The sequence below is a fragment of the Abramis brama genome (assembly GCF_963993115.1).
Source record: "Abramis brama genome assembly, chromosome: 5".
Lineage (NCBI taxonomy): Eukaryota > Metazoa > Chordata > Actinopteri > Cypriniformes > Leuciscidae > Abramis > Abramis brama.
Genome location: NC_139967.1, coordinates 49,638,720 through 49,658,099, shown reverse-complemented (window position 1 = coordinate 49,658,099; position 19,380 = coordinate 49,638,720). Strand labels below are relative to the sequence as shown.

The 19,380-nt window shown below is 42.7% G+C and overlaps 1 protein-coding gene across 2 annotated transcripts in view; it reads left to right on the top strand.

Annotated features, from left to right (window-relative positions):
- Positions 1 to 19,380, top strand: part of gpsm1b (G protein signaling modulator 1b) — a 52,534-nt gene that overhangs the window by 15,284 nt on the left and 17,870 nt on the right. For both annotated transcript variants that reach the window (XM_084114160.1, XM_084114159.1), the window contains exons 5-10: positions 13,687 to 13,810; positions 13,915 to 14,030; positions 15,004 to 15,159; positions 16,287 to 16,395; positions 16,495 to 16,609; positions 19,359 to 19,380. The exon at positions 19,359 to 19,380 is cut by the window's right edge and continues 49 nt beyond it. In XM_084114160.1, coding sequence (XP_083970286.1) covers positions 13,687 to 13,810; positions 13,915 to 14,030; positions 15,004 to 15,159; positions 16,287 to 16,395; positions 16,495 to 16,609; positions 19,359 to 19,380 — 642 coding nt within the window. The remainder of the gene's footprint in view (positions 1 to 13,686; positions 13,811 to 13,914; positions 14,031 to 15,003; positions 15,160 to 16,286; positions 16,396 to 16,494; positions 16,610 to 19,358) is intronic.

Below are 19,380 nucleotides of genomic sequence, written 5' to 3'. Positions count from 1 at the left end.
TCCTGAGAAACGAGAGGAACTGGGGATGGAGGAGGGTTATTCGCTCCTGAGAAACGAGAGGAGCTGGGGATGGAGGAGGGTTATTCACTCCTGAGAAACGAGAGGAGCTGGGGGATGGAGGAGGGTAATTCACTCCTGAGAAACGTGAGGAGCTGGGGATGGAGGAGGGTAATTCACTCCTGAGAAACGAGAGGAGCTGGGGATGGAGGAGGGTTATTCACTCCTGAGAAACGAGAGGAGCTGGGGATGGAGGAGGGTTATTCACTCCTGAGAAACGAGAGGAGCTGGGGGATGGAGGAGGGTAATTCACTCCTGAGAAACGTGAGGAGCTGGGGATGGAGGAGGGTTATTCACTCCTGAGAAACGAGAGGAGCTGGGGATGGAGGAGGGTTATTCACTCCTGAGAAACGAGAGGAGCTGGGGGATGGAGGAGGGTAATTCACTCCTGAGAAACGTGAGGAGCTGGGGATGGAGGAGGGTAATTCACTCCTGAGAAACGAGAGGAGCTGGGGATGGAGGAGGGTTATTCACTCCTGAGAGGAGGGTTATTCACTCCTGAGAAACGAGAGGAGCTGGGGGATGGAGGAGGGTTATTCACTCCTGAGAAATGAGAGGAGCTGGGGGATGGAGGAGGGTAATTCGCTCCTGAGAAACGAAAGGAGCTGGGGGATGGAGGAGGGTTATTCACTCCTGAGAAATGAGAGGAGCTGGGGGATGGAGGAGGGTTATTCGCTCCTGAGAAACGAGAGGAGCTGGGGATGGAGGAGGGTTATTCACTCCTGAGAAACGAGAGGAGCTGGGGATGGAGGAGGGTTATTCACTCCTGAGAAACGAGAGGAGCTGGGGGATGGAGGAGGGTAATTCACTCCTGAGAAACGTGAGGAGCTGGGGATGGAGGAGGGTTATTCACTCCTGAGAAACGAGAGGAGCTGGGGATGGAGGAGGGTTATTCACTCCTGAGAAACGAGAGGAGCTGGGGGATGGAGGAGGGTAATTCATTCCTGAGAAACGTGAGGAGCTGGGGATGGAGGAGGGTAATTCACTCCTGAGAAACGAGAGGAGCTGGGGATGGAGGAGGGTTATTCACTCCTGAGAGGAGGGTTATTCACTCCTGAGAAACGAGAGGAGCTGGGGGATGGAGGAGGGTTATTCACTCCTGAGAAATGAGAGGAGCTGGGGGATGGAGGAGGGTAATTCGCTCCTGAGAAACAAAAGGAGCTGGGGGATGGAGGAGGGTTATTCACTCCTGAGAAATGAGAGGAGCTGGGGGATGGAGGAGGGTTATTCGCTCCTGAGAAACGAGAGGAGCTGGGGATGGAGGAGGGTTATTCACTCCTGAGAAACGAAAGGAGCTGGGGGATGGAGGAGGGTTATTCACTCCTGAGAAACGAGAGGAGCTGGGGAGGGAGGAGGGTAATTCGCTCCTGAGAAACGAGAGGAGCTGGGGATGGAGGAGGGTAATTCGCTCCTGAGAAACGAGAGGAGCTGGGGAGGGAGGAGGGTAATTCGCTCCTGAGAAACGAAAGGAGCTGGGGGATGGAGGAGGGTTATTCGCTCCTGAGAAACGAGAGGAACTGGGGATGGAGGAGGGTTATTCGCTCCTGAGAAACGAGAGGAGCTGGGGAGGGAGGAGGGTTATTCACTCCTGAGAAACGAGAGGAGCTGGGGATGGAGGAGGGTTATTCACTCCTGAGAAACGAGAGGAGCTGGGGGATGGAGGAGGGTAATTCACTCCTGAGAAACGCGAGGAGCTGGGGATGGAGGAGGGTAATTCACTCCTGAAAAACGAGAGGAGCTGGGGATGGAGGAGGGTTATTCACTCCTGAGAGGAGGGTTATTCACTCCTGAGAAACGAGAGGAGCTGGGGGATGGAGGAGGGTTATTCACTCCTGAGAAATGAGAGGAGCTGGGGGATGGAGGAGGGTTATTCGCTCCTGAGAAACGAGAGGAGCTGGGGATGGAGGAGGGTTATTCACTCCTGAGAAACGAAAGGAGCTGGGGGATGGAGGAGGGTTATTCACTCCTGAGAAATGAGAGGAGCTGGGGGATGGAGGAGGGTAATTCGCTCCTGAGAAACGAGAGGAGCTGGGGATGGAGGAGGGTAATTCACTCCTGAGAAATGAGAGGAGCTGGGGATGGAGGAGGGTAATTCGCTCCTGAGAAACGAGAGGAGCTGGGGAGGGAGGAGGGTAATTCGCTCCTGAGAAACGAGAGGAGCTGGGGATGGAGGAGGGTAATTCGCTCCTGAGAAACGAGAGGAGTTGGGGATGGAGGAGGGTTATTCGCTCCTGAGAAACGAGAGGAGCTGGGGATGGAGGAGGGTTATTCACTCCTGAGAAATGAGAGGAGCTGGGGGATGGAGGAGGGTAATTCGCTCCTGAGAAACGAGAGGAGCTGGGGAGGGAGGAGGGTTATTCGCTCCTGAGAAACGAGAGGAGCTGGGGATGGAGGAGGGTTATTCGCTCCTGAGAAACGAGAGGAGCTGGGGATGGAGGAGGGTTTTCGCTCCTGAGAAATGAGAGGATCTGGGGAGGGAGGAGGGTAATTCGCTCCTGAGAAATGCGATAGCTGCTGATAATACTGAAGGAGCTTATATATGTATACAGTGATAGGCGTCATATTCCTATAGGTAGACGTGGATCAGCTGAGAGTCACTGATGCGAGCTTGACTAACGTGACCTGCCAGAACTGATGCTACGCTTGATTTTTATGAGTACATAGAACTTTCTTTTTCTTTAGAGTTCACAAAACTGCCACATTTTAAGTAAGTTGAATTGTTTCATTGTTTTGAGTTTTATTAACTTATTTCTTTTAATTTAGATAAACTTAAATTTAACTGAAACTGGGCTGGGATTTCTATTTCCCAGCATGCTTTGTCATGACATTAAAAAGTAAGAGTAAATGCTAAAATTAGCATTTATATAATTAGTGTTTATATAAATTATATTAGTGTTATACAATGCTTTTTTTCCCACATTAATGTTAACTGGGAGATTTTGTAGTGTTTAATGTTTTGTCATGCTAGTTTAGAAGAGTTTCTGTCATGTTGTTTTTTTTTCTGTGGAGTTACCATCATGATGACGAGTGGAACATGAGCTTGGTTTGAGAACAGTGTATGTTAAATGTTTTAATTTGCTGTACTCATTCAGCAAGTGCTATGCTATCAAAGCATTGTGTTACCAATTAGTAATGTAGCATTTATTGAGTTAGCTGGTTAAAGCTAGCCAAGTTTCCATGACTTAAAATATTTAAGTTAAGATTACATGATGATTTTAAATTGTGTATGAATTAGCTTACTCAAATATTTCAAGTTAATAGCAATAACTGATTACCTCAAATTATTTGAGTTTTACCAACTTATTCAGATTTACAGTGCACCTGAAGTTTAGTGGAGAATCATTAAACCCAAACCACAGCGACCCGTCTGCCCGACTGCATTATTAACAGCGGTGTTTAGCAGATCAAGAAGGTTTTAACGGCACATAAACGAGACGCAGAGAGACCAGAAGAGAAACAGTCCCTCGTTTACTTTGAAAACATGGAGAACAGGGACATCTGGTCTTCCAGGCGCACCTAAATTTACTTCAGTTTCATATAAAACGTCCATGCATTTGGATGACATGGTTTTAACATAAACAAACTGATAAACTTCATGAGATGCATATTTGTCAGTCATGCGTAAATTATTTCTGCACTCAAATAGTGCTGTGAAACGATTAATCGCATCCAAAATAAAAGTTTGTTTACATAATGCAGGGTTCACCAATCTCGGTCCTGGAGGGCCGCTGTCCTGCAGAGTTTAGCTCCAACCCCAATTAAACACACCTGAACCAGCTAATCAAGGTCTCACTAGGCATACTAGAAACTTTCAAACAGGTGTGTTGGAGCTGGTTGGAGCTAAACTCTGCAGGACAGCGGCCCTCCAGGACCGAGATTGGTGAACCCTGACATAATGTGTGTGTACTGTGTATAATTATTTTGTATATATAAATACACGCATGCATATATTTAAGAAATATTTGCATGTATATACTGTATATATATATATATATATTTATATATAATTTATATTATATATGAATATTTTATATATAAATAACCTTTTTTGGTTTCACTTTATTTTGATGGTCCCTTTAACACGTTCTGTTGACTATAAGTAACGCTGCACCTTGTTGTATTACATATTTATTAAATGTTTAATTTAGTTTTTCCAAGGCAATAGTATATAAACTGATAAAGTTGAGTAGACTGATTTCAGATGATTATTGAGTCTCCAGCAAGAGTCTCCTTTCCTGCCAGACCTGTTTTCTCTATTGTGTTTTAAATGAGTCAGATCACTGAGATTCTCACCTTTCGGAGCCCAGACGTTGAATCGTTAGGTTGATTGACTTTCACCTTTTGTCTTTAATGGCTCTGGGATGGCTCTTGGAATTGGAGTTCCTGGCCAGTATTAGCATGTGAATAGTTATGCTGATTCAATTGGACTGGTAGTGCTCTCAGAGTAGGGTGTGTTCCCACTTCATTTGCATGCTTTATTCAGATTTTCCTCCTCTATGTAATCCCTCCCCCTTGGAATGTATATAACTACAATGTATAATGATTTAGTTAGACTTTGGTGACTGCAGCTACCGACAGCTTGTGATCTCAATAAAGAATCCTGCTGAATAAACAACCAAGTCTCCTGGTCTTAGATTCTGAGTTTACAACAATTTGGTGCCGTGACCCGGATAGAGTTCCAGCTTCTTCACCTGAATCCAGATTGAAACAGCAAGCTCAACAAAAGATCTGCTTTCCAGACTGCATCTTTTGGAATCCAGAGCGAAACTTCCAGCTGAACAAAGATTTCCAGACAACCAAGGGTTGGTGAGTGCTACTCTATTCAAAAGAACCTTTAAAGACCCGTACAAGTTTGATATCCTCTGCGCCGTTCAGAGAAGTAGTTAACAGACAGCTGCAGGGTTTGGTTAACTAAGTTTATCCTCTAAAAAAGTTTTTTTTAGAGATGAAATTGCATTATCCTCTACATTGCTAGAGAAGGTTTATCCTCTGTAAAGTTAGTGAAGATTTATCCTCTGCTTTATCAGGGACGGTTAGCATAAGGTGCTAATATTTTGGTTTATCCTCTGTTTCAGGCAGGGAAGATTTAGTGTAAATTGCTAATATTTTGTTTATCCTCTGTTCTTGTAGGCAGGGAAGTTAAGTGTGAAGTGTTGGTCATTTGGAGAGTTAACGATAGCTGATGTGTTAACAAGTGTACCCTCTGTGTAGACACTAGAGAGAAGTTTTAGTTTTTTTTTATTGTGTGGTAACAAAGAAAACTCACAAAAATGTTTAGGAAAAATGCCAGACTGATCCCCACTACTGAAAAAGGTGGTCGTGCGACTCCATTGTGGTCAGAAAGCGAATTTAAAACATTGTTGGGAGAGCTAATGGACTCTATAGTGATGAAGTCCGTCAGATTGGATTTGACAAAGAAATATGAGATTCATCTAGACAAAGCATGGTCAATAGAAGATTGTAAAAAGGTACTAGGAGCAAGTATTCGCAAGAACAAGGTGAAAGCCATTATTTGTTGCCACAGAGAATTTGTTTTAGCAATAGCTACAGAACAGTCTAAACGCAACTCAGAGCTAGAGAAACAGAACAATGAGCTCCGTGCTAGAATATCTTCTTTGACTAAGAAATTACACCGCAACAAAGATGCAGAAAAAACTGATGAGGGAGAATTTAGTCAGCCGGATAACATTTATCCTGACTTAAAAGCTTTCTTTGAAACAGATGTAGCCATCCAATCAGTAACTGATAAGCCAGTAGATTCAGTGAAGGTGTGTGGGGCAAGGAGAAGGTCTCAGGGAATTGAGGGAACTGAAAGTGTTCCTCCCAACTTGACAACTCCCAATTTGAGAGAAGGTGTTTTGAAAATCCTAAAGAATCTCTTAGGACCCAAAATAGATTGGTCGAAAGTTACTAGATGTGTACAAAAGAAAGGAGAGACTATAAGTGAATACACTGAAAGATTTTGTCAGGCAGCTGCAACTTACATTGGAATAGTGGAGGATTCTGAAAGTGTACTAGATGATAGAGGAGCTCTAATCCGTATTTGGGCAGATGGTCTTATAGCTGAGTACAGATCAGCCTTGCCATTCCTACATGTTACGTGGGCTAACGGAACTCTCAGAAGTAACCTAGACAGGTTAGCTACATGGGAAAGAGATGCTGATGTTAAAACCCAAGTGAGAATAGCAGCAGATACGTTTAACCCAACGAAACAAGACAATAGATGGACTAAAAAAGAAAGTACATGCCACTACTGTGGAAAATTAGGGCATTGGGAGAAAGAAAGTAGGAAGAAGTTGCAAGATAATAAAAGAAATAGAATGCATAATTCTGCTCCTTCTCAGCCGGCTTACAACCCTGATGTAGTTCCGCAAGTGTCCACTGAAACTTTAGGACAGCTCGTTCAGGCTCTTCTAAGAGCACAACAAGACCAGGAAAAAAACTAATTGTTGGGGCTGTGAGTAGCTACCTTTCCCCTTTAATCCATCATAATGACAAAATAATTTTTGTGAAAGGTAGCATACAAGAGAGAGAGATTGATTTTTTGCTTGATACAGGTGCAGAAATTACAATAATTCCTACAAAATTGGCTAAAGGTTTAGACATCCCGTACAAGAAAACCAAACTTTCTTTAACTGGCGTAATAGGTGAAGATTCTGTTTTGTATGAAACCCCGCCCATAGAGGTACAATTTGGCCCGAAAACTCTGACTACAAAATTACTATGTGCTCCATTGAATACAGGTGCAATTTTAGGCATGGATCTTCTGAGACAAGTAAATCTAACTTTAGACATGTCCTCAGAATCTGCTAGCATTAAAATTTCCTCAGCATACGTTTCTACCAATCATGCAATCCCTCCAGAGTATGCTTTCTTACTGAATCATCCAATTTGGCCTAATGACAAGGATGATTGTGGTTTATTGACAGGTGTAGAACCAGTCAAATTGACAGGAACTCCACCCCCGGTTACCAAACAGTATCCGATCAGTAAGGAAGCCATACAGGGAATCAAACCTATTGTAGAAAAGTTGCTGACGCAAGGAGTGCTAGTTAAAACCAATAGCCCATGTAATTCACCCATATGGCCCATCAAAAAGTCCAATGCAACATGGAGACTTACAATAGACTACAGAGTAGCCAATAAACATATTGATAAAATCACCCCGCTAGTGGCAGATCCATCTACAATTTGTAATGGCTTACCATTAGATTGTACGATTTTTTCAGTAATTGATATGTCTAATGGATTCTTTTCTTTACCATTGCACTCTGACAGCCAGCCATGGTTAGCTTTCACAGTTGACCATGAACAATATCAGTGGACCCGATTGGCTCAGGGATTTCAAAACTCCCCGACCATATACCATCAGGCTGTCAGACGTGATTTGTGTGACCCAGAATGTCCAGTAAAACAGTCCACTATGATCCAATATGTCGATGATATTTTGATTGCCTCAACAGATCACGAGGTACATCAAACTGAATTGGCAGCATTGTTGGACTATTTGCATAAAAAAGGACACAAATGCAGCTTTCACAAAGCTCAAATTGCTAAAAAGCAAGTCACATTTCTGGGTCAAACAATTGGTGCAGGAAATAGATCCATTACACAGGATCGAGCGGCTTCAGTCAAAGCCATACCTCCGCCTACTACCATTAAAACACTACGCTCATTTTTAGGAACAGCAGGTTACTGTAAACCGTGGATTGAAGAATATGCTTCGATTGCTCAGCCTCTCTATGACTTGTTGAAAGGCCATGGTAAAGATTCAGATATTATTTGTATGGAAGAACTTCACCTCAAAGCATTCAATGATTTGAAAAGAGCACTATGTCAGGCACCAGCATTAGGAATTGCCCAATCTGATAGTCCCTTTGTGCTTTATGTCCATGAACACTTAGGCTTCATGACTGCATGTCTAATGCAAGATCATGGGGGCAGTTTACGCCCAATTCATTACTATTCAGGTAAACTTGACATAGTAGCTCAAGGTATGGGACCATGCCTCAGAGCAGTACAGGCAGTTCATCTAGCGCTTCAGGCTTCATCAGTAATGGTGTTAGGTCAGACTGTAAATGTAAAATGCCCTCACGCAGTGTCTGCACTAATGAATCAAGCAAAAGTCACTTCTGTCACTTCCTCTCGTTGGGGAAATTGGTTGACTACTCTCACAGCCCCGAACATTGTTTTACAGCGTGCACCAGTCACAAACCCATCAACATGTATGATGTCTGCAATGACTGAAGTTGTGTTATGTTAGGATGAAGGCGAAATGACTCATGATTGTGTTACGCTTACATACGCAGCGACAAGTGAAATAGCAGAAACTCCCATAGAGAATGCAGAATTTGAGTTGTTTGTTGATGGTTCAGCTCAAGTAATTGAAGGGAACAGACGAGCAGGTTATGCAGTAACGTCCACCACTGAGGTGGTAGCTTCAGGTCGTCTTCCAGATCATTTTTCAGCTCAGGCTGCAGAACTGGTAGCTTTAACTAGAGCATGCACACTAGCTTCAGGATCAGTTGCAAATATCTACACAGATTCCAGGTATGCTTTTGGGGTTACTCATGATTTTGGTGTCATTTGGCAAAGCAGACAGTTTCTAACTTCTGCTGGATCCCCCATTTAAGCATGCTGAATTAGTGAAAGATCTTATGTTTGCCATGAAACTTCCAAAGAAATTAGCGGTGATCAAAGTGAAAGCACATCTCACAACTAACACTACAGAAGCTAAAGGTAATGCTCTTGCAGATGTAGCAGCTAAACAGGCTTGTTCCTATGTAACTGTACAAGTGTGTTCAGGTAGTACAGCACAGAAGACAATTCTGTCTCCTGAATCTATCATTGATTTGTACAAAGATGTTCCTCTATATGAAGCATGGACATGGTTAGACAAAGGAGCCACCATTGATTCATCTGGCTGCTGGACCAAAGGGGGGAAGTATGTTGCTCCCGAATCACTGCTGCCATATTTGGCTCAACAAATACACAATTTGGGTCACAGTGGTCCAGCAACGATGAATCACAGGTTCTCAAATCAATGGTGGAATCCAAAATTCAGAAATGTAGCCACAGAAACAGCCAAAAGGTGTGTTACATGTCAGAAAAATAATGATGTACCAGCAGCAATTACACCAGCAGCACATACCCCAGCTCCACCAGGACCATTTCGTCATTTGCAAGTTGATTACATATCGTTGCCTCGTTGTAAGGGAAAAACTGACGTTTTGGTAGTAATAGACAAGTTCTCAAGATGGATAGAAGCTTATCCAACAGGGCGTGCTACAGCTGCACATACCGCTAAATGTCTTGTCACTGATTTCATTCCCAGATGGGGATTACCAGATTGCATTGACTCAGATCAAGGTACACACTTCACAGGACAGGTTGTCAAGGAGGTGTCCAGAATGTTGAAGGTTAAGTGGAATCTGCACTGTCCCTACAGGCCACAAGCATCAGGACAGGTTGAACGATCAAACAGAACAATCAAAATCAGGTTAAGCAAAATGCATCAGGAAGGAGTACCATGGGTTGAAGCGCTGCCAGCAGTACTGTGTAGTATGAGAGCATCACCTAACAGAACAGTAGGACTGAGTCCTCATGAGATTATTACTGGATGCCCAATGCAAATGCCAGGTGTGACTGATCTTAGAAATGCTGATGTACACATTGCCTCAGATGCCCTGATCGCTTACTGTGAAAACCTCACAAAGGCAGTACAGAGTGCCAAAGCGAGAGTTGAGTCTTGTTGGCAGACTCCACCAGAAGGTGGACACACAATCGTCCCAGGTCAATGGGTCATGATAAAGTCATTCAAAAACAAACCATTAGAGCCTAAGTGGCAAGGACCACATCAAGTTATGTTGATTACAGCAGCTGCAGTATTGTGTCAGGGAAGGAAAACCTGGACTCATGTTTCACACTGTAAAGTTGTTCCTCCACCTACAGGGATAGGATAGGACACATGGACCAGTGAGGAGCCCAGGGAAGAACCGAAAGCAACAGGCTTCGGGGGCCAATCCTGCGGTGAAGATTCCCTTATAGGCCCTGCCCAACCACTAGTCCATCCTCACCTCACTGTTCCTTTTAGGTGTCTCATGAATTAAGAAATAGGGAAAGAAGGAACAACAATAGCAGAATCAGATTGAACAGAGGATACAACCCTAATGTTTGCAGTCTTTACAACAAATACTCTTTTGCCGTTGTTCTCTTTTGTTTTTTTTTCTTAACTCTGTGCAGATACCACTTGACGGTTATCCTGAGAACCATATGCACGGACCTACACACCTGCATATGAAGACCCAACCTCCAGGAAACAACTAGACCAACTGCAGAGACTACAACCAACACAAGAAAAATACACAACGCAGAGACACACCTACGGGAACTTCAGTCATCCAGCAACATGATCAAGATTGCCTTAATACTAACCATCATGGACATAGCGCAAAGTGTAGACCCCAGAAACAACATATTCTTAGAGCTGATGAATATGTCAAGAAATGCCTTGTTTGCTGGAAAGAACGTTTGCATGCCACATGCACCTTCAGTAGGAGCTGGAATCCCATGGGTTGCACACCCTATCTCCAAATGTGACACGTGTACCTTATTCGATCATCATACCAGTGGATTATTCAACAAGGATACATGTCACAACGTAACCATTCCTCCAGCTTCTCAGTGTTGCATTCCTGGACTACCATCCTGCAACCTAACTTCAGCTACTCCCATCATGACAGATCGACTCCTGCCAATGATGTTCCACTGGTGCATAGAAAATAATGCTCCAGCATCGACACCACTGGGTGAAATTCCTCATGAACGTTGCAGTTTTGTGATTGAAAGAGGAACAGATGAGTCCCATGTGTACGTCACTACTACAGAAATGAAACAGGAAAATGATTTAAACGAGTGTCTCTCCAGGAACCCATCCCTACCGAAACTTTTTGCAATAAATCAGTTGTGTATGATTCCTCCACCAACTGGCACTTTTTGGTTATGTGGAACTTCTGTCTACAGCATCCTACCCAGCCAATTCAACGGCAGGTGCACCCTGGTGTATGTTCTGCCAGCTATCAGAGAAAATACACACTCCACCCCAAGCTCTCCACAGTTACATAATTCAGCTCCTTCTACCAACAAAGATGGCTGCATTCCAGGACTCACTTGTGTTCAAACGTGGTGGTCAAGAACTCTTGGAGCCTTAATCCCATCGTATGGGATCATGCAGGCTCTCGATCAAGTCAGAAGCCTGTCGGATTCTGTACAGAAATTGGCCAACGATACGGCTTTGGCCCTGGGTAACATCACAGCCACTCTAGCTTCACACAAGATAATGATCTTACAGAACCGAGTGGCCTTGGATTACATTCTTGCAACGCAAGGGGGAGCCTGCACCATTATCGGCCCTGAATGCTGCACTGGGTTAATGGATCCAACAGAGAATTTGAACAAAATCCAACAAGACATTCTTGATCTTTCAACAAAATTACACCAGATGACTGAAGACAATTCTTCATGGTTCGGAAACTTGATTGGTAAACCCTGGGTGTGGATTAAAGAAATAGGAATTCTGCTGTTGTTTCTCCTACTGGCGTTCTACGTATGCGTCCACAGTATCAAGTGTTTCATTCAACAAATGACTCACGCCTCGCACGAGAACATGACTGGTCCAATCATAAAAGAATATTACCCGTAAGAACTTCACGGACCCTAATTGCATGTTTGTTTCTGTGTCAACATGCAATAGTGTCAACATGCAATTACAGATGAACAACACAGAACATAATATGTGCCTGTAACGATCAAGTTACAAGAATGAACTTTTAAGTGTTTAAATTTGTATTTTTGTGAGAGTTATTAGAACTCTCAAAGGGGGAAGTGTTGTATTACATATTTATTAAATGTTTAATTTAGTTTTTCCAAGGCAATAGTATATAAACTGATAAAGTTTAGTAGACTGATTTCAGATGATTATTGAGTCTCCAGCAAGAGTCTCCTTTCCTGCCAGACCTGTTTTCTCTATTGTGTTTTAAATGAGTCAGATCACTGAGATTCTCACCTTTCGGAGCCCAGACGTTGAATCGTTAGGTTGATTGACTTTCACCTTTTGTCTTTAATGGCTCTGGGATGGCTCTTGGAATTGGAGTTCCTGGCCAGTATCAGCATGTGAATAGTTATGCTGATTCAATTGGACTGGTAGTGCTCTCAGAGTAGGGTGTGTTCCCACTTCATTTGCATGCTTTATTCAGATTTTCCGCCTCTATGTAATCCCTCCCCCTTGGAATGTATATAACTACAATGTATAATGTTTTAGTTAGACTTTGGTGACTGCAGCTACCGACAGCTCGTGATCTCAATAAAGAATCCTGCTGAAGAAACAACCAAGTCTCCTGGTCTTCGATTCTGAGTTTACAACAACCTACATGTCTACTAACTCTCATTAGAGTATTAGTAGAGTATTAGTAGACTGGTAGGGTTAGGGTTAGAGTTAGTTGACATGTAGTTGCAAAATTACTTATAGTCAGTAGAGTGTCTGTTGGAGGACCATCACAATAAAGTGTTTGCAGATATTAAGCAGACAGTACACTAATACTCCAATGAAAGTTAGTTGACATATAGTTGCAAAGTTACTTATAGTCAACAGCACGTTCAAAAGGGACCATCAAAATAAAGTGCTACCCATTTAAAAAAATATATATACTGTACATGCATGTGTATTTATATATACATTTTTTTATTTTTTTTTACACTTTTATTTTGGATGCGATTAATCGTTTCACAGCTTTACACTCAAAGTTAGATAATAGACTTTATTGTCATTTTACTGCTGTGCAAAAGCAACGAAATTCTGTTGGTATCCCACGTTCTCAAAATCACATTTTTATTTATTAAATAATCATATTTTCAAAATGCTTAGAATTAGCTTAGAATCAGCATAAATCTGTATGAACGGATGAAGAATATAAGATGAATTACTTTAATAAACCTTATCAAAAGATTGAATTGATTGATGATAAATATAAAAAGTTTATTGTGTAAAATGCATAAGTGCTATTACAGAAATATGCATCAAGTGAACTTTATTAGTTTGTTAAAGTCCCAATGTAGTCATTAATTTCATCCCTTAAAACGCATCTTTTATCACCAAAATTACATATTTAAATGTTTTTTACTTGAATTTTTTTTTTCATGCCTTAAAATATCTTGAATGCAACCCGACACCCTTGCCTCATTTAGTATGCACGGTACTATGAATATGCAAATGAGCCCCGCCTCCACTCACTCACAGCAGTTTTAAGGAGAAAATACTCAGCAATGGTGTCGACTTATGAATTTACACATGCTTTGTCTTAAAGCATATTAAAAACACCACATAGACATATAAACAACATTAAAAGCTGGATTTTCACCACAGGGGGACTTTAAAACTGTGCAATTTTTAATGGATGGAAACTTTATATGCAATTCAAACCTTTTTTCCCTTAATTTTCAAAAAGTTCTAGAATAAACTTCCTTGAATCAACCCGTTAGAATCACAACATTAGGTACAAAGACTGTTTACTTGTTTTATGAGGCAACAAACCTGTGAAAAGTCCTAAATTAGTTTCCTAAACTCTCTTTCAGGATGAATCTCTCTCTGGTGAAGGAGTTGGGAGACCGAGCCGCCCAGGGAAGAGCCTTCGGGAACCTCGGAAACACTCATTACCTGCTGGGTAATTTTGTTGAGGCCATTAAGTTCCACAGAGAGGTAAAACCCTCATTGCGACAAACAACACTGAGCGTCACTGAAACTGGAATCTCACAGGGATTTGCATTTCAAAGTAACACACAATCCCTCCTTGTTGTTTCCAGCGTCTTTCTATTGCAAAGGAATTTGGCGACAAGGCAGCGGAGCGGCGAGCGTACAGTAACCTAGGCAACGCTCTAATTTTCCTGGGCCAGTTCAACACAGCGACAGAGTATTACAGGTGATCATGACTTACAGCGCCATCTAGAGGATGCAGGACACCGGTGGTTTGTTTCTTAAATGAAGGAATCAGAAATAATGCCGTGCAAACACCTTCAGGACAGGAGAAGATTAAAGAGCCTCTACTGAAACTTTCACATGTAACAAGCAAGAGGAAAAGCAAACAGCATCTCAGTTGTAGTTCACACACTCCTCAGAGGAAGTATTTGAGCTTGTGCTCGAGTGTGTGAGCGACAGATTATCAGATACAGACACTTTTTTCATCATTAAAAATGTTTTACACTAAAGAATTGAAAAATATATCAATCATGAGGCTTGTTGAGTAGAGGTGTGTTGTTACTTCTCTAAACACTCACACACACACTCACTCTCTCTCTCACACACACACACACACACACGGACACACACACACTAACTAAATGCTATAAAACACACCGCCATTTAAACGTTTAAAAATAAATAATACTTTAATTCAGCAAAAACACATTAAATTGATCAAAAGTGTCAGTAAAAAGACATTTGTTGCAAAAGATTCTATTTCAAATAAATGCTTTTGAACATTCTATTCATGTAAAGGAAAATAAATTAAAATAAAATAAAATAAATTATATCAGCATTTCCACAAAAAAATCAACACTGATAATACTCATAAATGTTTCTTGAGCATCAAATCATCATGATGATTTCTGAGGGATCATGTGACACTGAAGACTGGAGTAATGATGCTGAAAATTCAGCTTTGATCACAGGAATTAATTACACTTTACTATATATTTAGAATATATATATATATAGAAAACAGCTGATTTACATTGGAATAATATTTCACAATTTTTAGTGTATTTTAGCTCAAATAAATGCAGCTTTGGTGAGCAGAATAGACTCTTACCGACCCCAAACTTTTAGCATATATTCTTACAGTGAACCCAATCCATATCTAGAGATTAGAAAATCATACTTTCTCTGTTCCTCAGGAAAACTCTTCAGCTCTCTCGGCAACTGAAGGATCAGGTGATGGAAGCTCAAGCGTGTTACAGTCTGGGAAACACATACACACTCCTGCAGGAATATGAACGTGCCATCGACTATCACCTCAAACACCTGCTCATCGCTCAAGAGCTCAACGACAGGTCAGAACATACGACGTTCAGACACAACTGCCTTGTCCAAACAGTTTTTCCTCTTATTTTGCCAACAAAAATATCAGTAGAGCCGTTACACGTCTCCGAGCAGCAGTTTCGTCCCTGAATGAATCTGCGTTTTTAATGAATCATTTTAATTAATGACTCACTCGTCACTTCTGCTTCACCCCTGAATGAATCTGTGTTTTTTAACGAATCGTTCTAATGAATGACTCATTGACTCACTCGTCACTTCTGCCTCGTCCCTGAATGAATCTGCGTTTTTGTACGAATCGTTGTAATGAATGACTCAATGACTCACTCGTCACTTCTGCCTCGTCCCTGAATAAATCTGCGTTTTTGTACGAATCGTTCTAATGAATGACTCAGTGACTCACTCGTCACTTCTGCTTCGTCACTGAATGAATCTGCGTTTTTGAACAAATCGTTGTAATGAATGACTCAATGACTCACTCGTCACTTCTGCTTCATCCCTGAATGAATCTGGGTTTTTTAACGAATCGTTCTAATGAATGACTCAATGACTCACTCGTCACTTCTGCTTCGTCCCTGAATTAATCTGCATTTTTGAACAAATCGTTCTAACGAATGACTCAATGACTCACTCGTCACTTCTGCTTCGTCCCTGAATAAATCTGCGTTTTTGAACAAATCGTTCTAATGAATGACTCAGTGACTCACTGGTCACTTCTGCTTCGTCCCTGAATAAATCTGCGTTTTTGTACGAATCGTTCTAATGAATGACTCAGTGACTCACTGGTCACTTCTGCTTCGTCCCTGAATGAATCTGCGTTTTTGAACAAATCGTTGTAATGAATGACTCAGTGACTCACTCGTGACTTATGCTTCGTCCCTGAATGAATCTGCGTTTTTGAACGAATCGTTCTAAAGAATTACTCAGTGACTCACTCGTCACTTCTGCTTCGTCCCTGAATTAATCTGCGTTTTTGTACGAATCGTTTTAATGAATGACTCAGTGACTCACTCGTGACTTCTACTTCATCCCTGAATGAATCAGCGTTTTTGTACGAATCGTTCTAAAGAATGACTCAGTGACTCACTCGTCACTTCTGCTTCGTCCCTGAATGAATCTGCGTTCTGTCTGTCTCTGATAGGGTCGGGGAGGGCCGGGCCTGTTGGAGTCTGGGTAACGCTTACGTGTCGTTGGGAAACCACCGTCAGGCTCTTCACTACGCCCGGAAACACCTGGACATCTCCAGAGAGGTGAAAGCCAGACTCTGCCGTCCAGCAGCCGCTGTAACTCGACACACACACACACACACACACACCTGTAACTCGGTCTTCTGCTTTATTTGCTCTCAGATCGGGGACAGAAACGGAGAGCTGACGGCCAGGATGAACGTGGAAGAGCTGATGGAGGCTCTCGGGGTGAAGGAGGGCGATCTCTCTCCATCCGACTCTGAGTTTAAAGTGCAGGGTAAACATCACCTATTCCACTGTATAAGCCACAGCGGGGCAAGTTGTCACACTGGATGCTCTTTGCTTGTTTTTGACATTGATTTTAAAGACATTAAAAATCTTACCGATCCAAAACTTTTGACTGGTAGTGTAAGTCTGTTTAATTTATCCAACAACTAGCTCTGGTCTCGCCGATACATCAGATTTCACCAGACTTGCCCAGCTCAATTCATAGTAAAATAAGTGTCTTTATTTAAGGTGGATTTGTAGAGTTCATGAGGTTGTGTGTCTGTTGCTCAGGGTTCGTACAAGCTGCTTAAAATGCTTAAAGTACTTGAATTTGACTTTTTGAAATGTAAGTCCTGGAAAACCCTTGAAAACAGCCATACAGTATTTATGAAAAGGTACTTGAAAAGCGCTTGAATTATTGAAAGACAATATATGTGAAATTAGTGTTTAATTTTATCAATAAAACAATCTTTTCTCACAGAATGAACGCTGTAGCCCGTCTGATATAGATATAGAGCCACTTCACATGGCTATGAGTGTGATATTGCTCATAAATATCCAAGTATATGATACAGCTTTCATTCTTCATGTCAATCATATATTCATGGGAGAAAAATCAGTTTGAAAAAAGAGAGTGATATCTTTGTTATAGTGTCCTTTCAATGGTTAAAGAGGCTACATGCGATTTTCTGAAATTTAAACTCGCGACTGACACCTGTGGCCAAAAAACGGAACTGCTCTTCCTTTCTGCTCGCTCTCGTACGTGCACACTTCACAAGTCATCCGCTGCAAAGAAGTCAACATTATGTTTACAGAGGTAAGAACAGTCAAATACATATATTGTTTGAGAAACTAAGTTTGTTTGCTGACTAGCGGTGGTGGCAGAGTGATCTGAAACGTTTAACATGAACACGCTTGACGTCACATCCGCAGACAGCGCGCGAAAAATCCGACCCGGCAGAAAATAGGAAAAATAGGATACAGGCTTATAGGTGCACCCACTGTGAGCTGACAAGGTGTCAGTATGCTCATCAGGAGATGTTTTAGTCATAAATGCCATCCATCTATCCATCCATCTTCTACCGCTTATCCGGGGCCGGGTCGCGGGGGCAGCAGTCTAAGCAGGGATGCCCAGACGTCCCTCTCCCTAGACACTTCCTCCAGCTCTTCCGGGGGGACACCGAGGCGTTCCCAGGCCAGCCGGGAGACATAGTCTCTCCAGCGTGTCCTAGGTCTTCCCCGGGGTCTCCTCCCGGTGGGACATGCCCGGAACACCTTCCCGGGAAGGCGTCCAGGAGGCATCCGGAAAAGATGCCCGAGCCACCTCAACTGACCCCTCTCGATGTGGAGGAGCAGCGGCTCTACTCTGAGCTCCTCCCGAGTGACCGAGCTTCTCACCCTATCTCTAAGGGATCGCCCAACCACCCTGCGGAGAAAGCTCATTTCGGCCGCTTGTATCCGGGATCTTGTCCTTTCGGTCATGACCCACAGCTCATGACCATAGGTGAGAGTAGGAACGCAGATTGACTGGTAAATCGAGAGCTTCGCCTTGCGGCTCAGCTCCTTCTTCACCACGACAGACCGGTACAGGGACCGCATTACTGCAGAAGCTGCACCGATCCGCCTGTCAATCTCCCGTTCCATCCTTCCCTCACTCGTGAACAAGACCCCAAGATACTAGAACTCCTCCACTTGAGGCAGGAGCTCTCCACCAACCTGAAGCGGGCAAACCACCCTTTTCCGACTGAGAACCATGGCCTCGGACTTGGAGGTGCTGATTTTCATCCCAGCCGCTTCACACTCGGCTGCAAACCGTCCCAGTGCATGCTGGAGGTCCTGGTCTGATGAGGCCAACACGACAACATCATCCGCAAAGAGCAGAGATGAAATCGTGTGGTCCCCAAACCCGACCCCCTCCGGCCCCTGGCTGCGCCTAGAAATTCTGTCCATAAAAATTATGAACAGAACCGGCGACAAAGGGCAGCCCTGCCGGAGTCCAACACGCACCGGGAACAAGTCTGACTTACTGCTGGCAATACGAACCAAGCTCCTGCTCCGGTCGTACAGGGACCGGATAGCCCTTAGCAAAGGGCCCCGGACCCCATACTCCCGGAGTACCCTCCACAGGCCGCCGCGAGGGACACAGTCGAATGCCTTCTCCAAATCCACAAAGCACATGTAGATTGGTTGGGCAAACTCCCATGAGCCCTCCAGCACCTTCCTCTGATTGAAGTCCTTGAAAACCAAAAAAGTTCTTGAAAAGTCCTTGAATTTAATTTTACAGTATCTGTACGAACCCTGTTAGCTGTGTATATATACACACATGATGTCTGCAGCCTGTAAATTGATATTTCTTTTTTTTTTTTCTTTTTTTTTTTTATTTAGTCATAAATGGTCAAATAAAAAAGGCTATTGTTACGTTTATTTTGGGGAAAAAGTTGCATGTAGCCTCTTTAAAGTTACCACAGTCAATGCATCTGCTGCACTTTATCTGTACCATTTTGTTTTATTGGTTTATTTTCCTTTATCTATTTACCTTATTTCGAATTTGACAGATAATATGGATATTGTTTGATAAGTGAGATCTCTGATTGAAGTCCTTGAAAACCAAAAAAGTTCTTGAAAAGTCCTTGAATTTAATTTGACAGTATCTGTACGAACCCTGTTAGCTGTGTATATATACACACATGATGTCTGCAGCCTGTAAATTGATATTTCATGATTTATAATAATAAACTTGTACTTGTTTTCTCCAACAGGAGCCAGACCCAAGTTCAGCAA